Genomic DNA, 7,986 nt, shown 5'->3' on the forward strand with positions numbered 1-7,986 from the left:
CCCCCACATTCCCCAAAAGCCAGTTACAAAAGAATGGCCATTGAAAAGTGATATTACTGACAGTGCCCCAGTATGGCCACAGCCTTTGAGCTCAAACATATAAAAGGATAAATAAAAGAGTAATATATATATGTTATATATAGATTATATACATATTAAATATATATCTTATATATTATATCATATATATATATGTTCTTTTCTACTCTAACCTCAAGGCTCGAAATTTTGGGGGAAGGGGCCAGTTGATTAGATTGACCCCAATATGCAACTGGTATTTAATTTATTGACCCCGAAAGAATGAAAGGCAATGTTGAGCTCGGTGGAATATATCACAAATATATTATATGTATTATGTATATTACATATATATATATATATGTGTGTGTGTGTGTGTGTTTGTGTGTCTGTGTTTGTCCTCCCCCACCATCGCTTGACCACCGATGTTGGTGTGTTTACGTTCCCGTAGCATAGCAGTTTGGCAAAAGAGACCGATAGGATAAGTACTAGGCTTACAAAGAATAAGTCCTGAGGTCGATTTGTTCGATTAAAGGCGGTGCTCCAGCATGGCCGCAGTCAAATGACCGAAACAAATAAAACAAAAAAGAACATGTGTATTATATATATTATATATATCATATGTATATATAATATATATTGTTATATATCATATACATTATATGTATATATATATATATATATATATGTATACAATTATTATATATATATATGTATATAATATATATATATTTAATATAATTATTATATATATATATATATGTATATAATATATGTATATAATATAATATATATATTATAGATATATATATAGATATATATATAATATATATATATGTATATAATATATATATATTATATATATATATATATATATATATATATATATATATATATATATATGTATATAATTAGTATATATATATATATAATATATAATATATTATATATATATACATATTATATATATATATATATATATATATATATATATATATATATATATATATATATATATATATATATATATTACATGTGTGTCAGTGTGTGTAAGATAATGAATTATGACTGGGGATTTATAAAAAAAAAAGAAAATCACTGATAACATTCTGGGTGAATGTCTATAGTGGAAAGAGAAACGAATAAATACAAGTCACTGAGAAGGTTTTATTTTGGAGACTTCTCTAGAGTTTGGAGGTAAAGTGTATATAAAGAGAGCGGAGTGATGCGAGGATGGAGGCGGAGGAGACGACTCCAGTGTTTCATTGCTTCAGCCTTCTTCTTCTTCTACGACCAGGCTGGCTTTAATTAATTTATTTTCTCCTTTCACATAGTTAAGCTGCTGCCAGAGGTCTGTGCATGTCGCCACTAGGGAAAGCAGGAGAGAAGAGACGTGGTCAGGGCAGCGGCAATTGGCTTATATAATAATAATAATAATAACAATAATAATAACAATAATAATCATAGTGTTTATTTATCATCGTCCGTCAGTCTCATAAGCTCGGATGATGGAATCCTGTGGAGCAAGTCTGTTTTCTACTTCGACACCACTGCGAACGACACCACCACTACCATTTCCTTCTGCTCCTAGATACCAGCAGCATCATCATCACCACCACCGACATCGGACTAACCTCACATCTCTGCTCCAAGACACTGGCTGGAGGAATATGTTGCTATGGATGCTGCTGCTCTTTCTTTTCTTCCCTTCGACCTGCTTCCTTCAGCAGGCTCTTGCAGGTTAGTAGTTCTTCCTTCCCTAGTTCTTCACTTCCTTCCACCCCACCAACACAACATACAATTTACTGAATCCGTACTAATATTATTATTATTATAATATCTATTAAACTATACGGGAAAAAATAAATGTCTTCACTTTGCCCTTCCATTTCTGATTCATGGACAGTTTCATCACCATTTTTGTTCAACAAATACTCTCTCTCCCATCTACCTTACCATTCAATAAATTTCCTAACCTTTTGTCAACAACTCCAGTCACAAAAGCCAACGAGAGAGCCTCTTCGCAGTCATTCGATCTACGAGAAATAGCAGCCAAATCTCACCTCATCGCACCAAAGCGTCTTCAGAGAAATACACACACAATGGACAGTGTTGCTGTGTGTGGTGGTACACTGTGTATTATATTAACATTTGCAAAAAGACCGGATGGTCACTGCCAGAATGAATGCCTTTTCGATATCAAGTCTGCTTTGTCAGAACTAACCTGAGGCTGAAGGAGCAATTCTGGTGATTGATGCGAAACTCCGAGTAGCAACAGTGTGGCATCTCTTATTTTAATAAATAAACCACACACACATACACACACACAAATACACGCATACACACACACACACACACACACACAAATACACGCATACACACACACATACACACACACGCATACACACACACATACACACACACACACATACATACACACACACACACAAATACACGCATACACACACACACACACAAATACACGCACACACACACACACACACATATATATATATATATATATATAACTACAGTTTGGTGCTCCAGTCTGGATTTTGTTTCTTCATCAGATATTTTTTAAATGAAATTTTGCAACGATACGTTTACATTACGATTCTATTGAAACCAAAATAAAAATTTATTTTTAAAGGAGTTTTGACGCATTCCCCCCCCGCTCCAGTTCCCGACTGTTTCCCCCCCCCAGAAATCTCTTTTAAATGGCATTTTATAGAATTAGGTTGTTCCAGAGTGTAGATTGTGTAATGTAATGTTGATGTTCCAAAGCAAAAAATAATGCAAAGGTAAAATAAAATGAAATAGAATAAAATAAAATAAAATAAAGGCTGGGAGCACTATCCAAAATTCCTCAAAATTCTTGTTTCTTCTAGAATTTTATCCGGAAAATTGTAATCTGCACCTTCGTGAAGGTGCCTCTACAAAATTTCGTTAAAAAAATAATGCATTTTTACGCTAAGTTATGAAGCATAGTCCATTGAGGAGCATGGCCAATATTATTCGAGTACTCAATAAATAATCGAAATATAGTTTAAGTGTAGCCCACAGGCAAGCTAATCCGCTAGACTCCACTTTAATACATACATACATATATATGTGTGTATATATATTTTGTATCTATCTATCTATCTATCTATCTATCTATCTATATATCTATCTATCTATCTATCTATCTATCTATCTATCTATCTATCTATCTATCTATCTATATATCTATCTATCTATCTATCTATATCTATCTATCTATCTATCTATATATCTATCTGTCTATCTATCTATCTATCTGTCTGTCTGTCTGTCTGTATGTGTGTGTGTATATATACATATATATATATATATATATATATATGTGTGTGTGTGCATATATATACATATATATATGTATATATATATATACACACATATATATATATATGTGTATGTCTGTGTATATATACATATACATACATATATATATATATATACACACACACACACACATATCTATGTATGTATGTATTGACTGATTTTGTAGAGGACTGGTGATATATGTGTGTATATATATATATATATTTTTATATACATATAACTGTTTGTTTTGGTTACTGTCAAAACTATTACCAAGATTGTAGTCGCAGACAACAGGCGAACCAGCTCCTTTAGTCAATTATTCAACCCGGACTTCTTAGATTACATAAAATATAAAAGTGCCCCCCCAAAAATAAATATTCCACCCCTACTTTTTTTCTCACATTTTTCCCCCCAGCTGCTTCTTTCGACAGTTTATTCTTCATCTTTCTCAACATAAATACATTTTTTTCCCTCATAAGTTGTTCCACCGTTGAGATTTTACCATTCACTTTTGTTTACCTATTCTCAAAGCTACTCTGCGATATGTTTATCTCCAACAACACGGCTCTGCTCTGCTATTATTTAACCACTCACCTACCTTAATTATCGCCAACCAATATCCTAATTCCAACAACAACTTCCTAATCACTAATCTACACTATTCACCCCATCTGTACAATCTGAATTCTATATCCTCATATATGTATATATACCATTTGTATAATTCTGCTGAATAATAATACAGCCATTTACTAATGGAATTATGTTCATAATGGAACGATCTCTTTGTTCCATTTATTTCATTAATCATATATATTCTAGCAGACTTATTGGTGAATGAAGACTTATATGTTTATTACTATAACAAAATCATATTTTCTTTCTTGATAATCGTTAACATTTCCTCTCCATAAACAATATGCAATAAAATTCCTCCATCAAGTACAACCATTCCTGACATTGTAGTTCTTTGTTTAGCCCTCCCAAAATCGATCTCCATCTATTTACTTATCGATCTCCTAATATTTGGCTGTTTGTCAATGGCTTTGTATTTGATTTACGTACAACCTTGAGTGATGGCTTGTTGCTAAAATTACCAAATAAATTATCCGTTGGCGAAAGGCATAAAATTAAAGAGAATCGAGGAAATGATCGTTTCCCCCCACCCCAAAGCCACTAATTCTCAACACTCTTCACCCCACTCGTCCTACACTCAATTCGAAGACATTCTATTTCGATGTTTAGTCTTGGAATCATTTTAAACTATGAGTCACTCACCATGATCTTTTCCCTATCTCCTCGCCAAACATACATAGATACATGCAGTGTGTGTGTGTGTATATTTATAAGTATACGACCATGCAACTTGTGTGTGTGTGTATAAACACACACACACACACCACACACAATTATCCATTCGTTTACATGTAAAATAACTACTATATTTTAGTGGAAATCGAACTGGTATCCACTTCATTGACTTTGATGAATCTATAGTTATGTATGGAGGGTTCGTGGTTATATATATATACATTATATATATATATATTTTATATATATATATATATTGATTAAAGCACTTGGTAGTCAATAGCAGAGAGTAGCATTAACTGGACTGATTTATTTTGTACCAACAAAATAGTGAAAGGAGTGCTTCATTGAATCTCAATGGAATTGATGATATAAACAGGCTGGAGTGGTGTGGAAGCTGATGTTACCGTTCGGGCCTTTCCAAGGGCATCAACGATGTAATTAAACTGGTTCCAATTGCAAATCGAAACTGGGTCAGTTGCGAGCAGGGGAAAAAACATAACGATAATAATAATAATAATAATAATAAATAGTTTCTATTTCCTTTTTTTAATTTAGAATTATATGAATAATAACGATAGAATTAAAGCTACAATAATGTTAATTTTGTAGACAGTGGCTGTTATTTTGTGATGTAAATATATAGTCTTATTTAACAAATTGCTACTACTACTACATTCCTGCAAGTATTAATACAATAGTAAGGTTTTTAAAAAAAATTATTATTATGAATGGGAACAATAATAGAATAATGGGAACAATAATAGACTCTGCTTTACGAACTGCAAAGCTGAAATGCAGAAATTCAGCTGATATTGAACTCTGAGCAACTGGAGTAGATACTACAAAACAGACTTGTTACTCACTGCACTAAAATGATTATCTTAGTATTAATAGGGTTTTCTTAGCTTTGTTCTTTTTTTTTCCCCCACATTTTTTCCCCCACATTTTCTAAATCCTGGGTAAAAAGTAGGCTGAGGTGCAAAGTTGATGGAGTTCTCAATTCACAGCTGGTATTTGTTTTTCAGCCCTGGGGATTGAACATCTGAACAGGATTTGAACATAGAATGCATTTTGCCTCTTATTTTTCTGTGGTTGCATGGTTAGGCTAGTGGCTGTTATTGGTAAATTAGTCTCATCTCAATCCTGATTAAAACAGACATGATTTAAAGTATTCCTACCCAAGTGATCCCATTTTGTTTCAGTCGTTTTATTTATGACTCTATTATTCACAATATCCCTCTTTTTTTTTTTTCAAATGGTAGGGCACTATTTTAGGGATATTTGGTTTCTATTTCTAGCATTGCGAGTGACCTCATTGAGGCTAGCTTTCATGTCTAATTAAATGGCTATTGTTGTTTAGCTCAAAATCAGCTTTAATCAAACTGATTTATGATCATACATTCCTGCTGTGAATTGTCTTTTTCTTTTTGTTTTTGCAATTTGTCTAATATATATATATTACGGAGATGTACTTGCATAGCAAGTGACCTGATCTGAGATCGTGTGCTGGAACGAAAACAATTGCAGCGTGGAAGGTGTTTATAAGACATTTAAGAAACACACAAAAACCGTTAGATTCACTTTAAATTTAAATGTTGAAATGAATCTAACGGTTTTTGTGTGTTTCTTAAATGGCTTATAAATACCTTCCACGCTGCAATTATATATATATATATATATATATATATATATAATGTATGTATGTATGTATGGTTGGCGTGAGGAAGGGCATCCAGCCGTAGAAACAGTGCCAGATCAGACTGGGCCTGGTGCAGCCTCCTGGCTTCCCAGACCCCAGTTGAACCGTCCAACCCATGCTAGCATGGAAAGCGGACGCTAAACGATGATGATGTATGTATATATTAAGACAGTAAGGTGTGATTTGAGTGAGACTTGGCTGCTATTTCTAACAGCGTGAGCAACTGTTTAATGGTATTACTTGTTAAGCAATTGTTTTTACAGCCTCTGTCATTAAGCAGGCTTGTTCACTGAGGCAAACTGGATCTATCAGAATTAAATGCTTTACTCAAGGAGCACAAAACAATGGCAATAATAAGATTTGAACTCATAACAATGTGATCAGTAGTCTATAACTTTACAGGTATCGTGTCGTTACTCTTTTACTCTTTTACTCTTTTACTTGTTTCAGTCATTTGACTGCGGCCATGCTGGAGCACCGCCTTTAGTCGAGCAAATCGACCCCGGGACTTATTCTTTGTAAGCCCAGTACTTATTCTATCAGTCCCTTTTGCCGAACCGCTAAGTGACGGGGACGTAAACACACCAGCATCGGTTGTCAAGCAATGCTTGGGGGACAAACACAGACACACAAACATATACACACACACTTACATATATATATACATATATACGACAGGCTTCTTTCAGTTTCCGTCTACCAAATCCACTCACAAGGCATTGGTCGGCCCGGGGCTATAGCAGAAGACACTTGCCCAAGATGCCACGCAGTGGGACTGAACCCGGAACCATGTGGTTGGTTAGCAAGCTACTTACCAACAAGACTAATTATTAGTTTCAAATTTTAGGCACAAGGCCAGCAGTTTTGGGGTAAGGGCCAAATTGATTAAATCGACCCCAATGCCCAGCTGGTATTTATTTTTTTGACCCTCAAAGGAAAGCAGTGCAAACGACTTTGATGTACAGAAGACACTTGCTTGGAGTGTATATCACAAGCTTCATGAAATCTGGAGTTCTAAGATGGCAAGTAAATTGAAAATTAGGTTGTTTCTCTCCATGGTTTTGTTATATGGTACTGAAACTTGGACCCTCACCAAAAAGCTTGAAAAATAAATAGATGGCTGCTACACAAGAATGATAAAAATGGTCCTGAATGTTACGTGGAGAACTCATTTGACCAACGAGCAACTTTATCAATATCTACCCAAAGTGACTGAGATGATCCAGCAGAGAAGAACGAGAATCGGTAGTCATTTCGTCAGGCACCCAGAAGAACCTGTGTCTCAACTGATTTTACGCCAGTCAGTTGAAGGAAGAATCAACAGGGGAAGGGCACGTCTAACCTATGTGTACAACTTTCTTCAGGACAGTGAAATGGCAAATGTTGATGAATGAAGAACATGCATTGTGGGACCATGATGGATGGTGTGCTCAAGTGGAAGCATTGAAGTATCCAGGAGAACGGCCAAACTAAACTTACTCAACTACTTTGTTACCCTTATTAATAAAATAGTAACATCTTTTATAATCAGTTTGTGCCTTCTTTTCTACATCAGAACAGGTTGACCTGGTCCTCTCCAATACATCTCATCACTTGTCTTGTTTTGTGAA

General features: G+C 34.4%; 1 protein-coding gene across 8 annotated transcripts in view; it reads left to right on the plus strand.

Moving 5' to 3' along the window:
• The first annotated feature begins 1,170 nt into the window (after nucleotides 1-1,170).
• LOC115223894 (post-GPI attachment to proteins factor 6) overlaps nucleotides 1,171-7,986 on the plus strand; it is a 107,256-nt gene continuing 100,440 nt past the window's right edge. For 5 of the 8 annotated variants that reach the window (XR_005003650.1, XM_029794615.2, XM_036512812.1 and 2 more), the window contains exon 1: nucleotides 1,171-1,758. Coding sequence is in view for 7 of the 8 variants with exons in the window: in XM_029794615.2 (XP_029650475.1) it covers nucleotides 1,524-1,758 (235 nt within the window). In the remaining variant the exon portion in view is untranslated. The remainder of the gene's footprint in view (nucleotides 1,759-7,986) is intronic. The other 3 variants (XM_029794616.2, XM_029794614.2, XM_036512814.1) reach the window with 1 other exon arrangement.

The sequence above is a fragment of the Octopus sinensis genome, linkage group LG24, assembly GCF_006345805.1.
Source record: "Octopus sinensis linkage group LG24, ASM634580v1, whole genome shotgun sequence".
Classification (NCBI taxonomy): domain Eukaryota; kingdom Metazoa; phylum Mollusca; class Cephalopoda; order Octopoda; family Octopodidae; genus Octopus; species Octopus sinensis.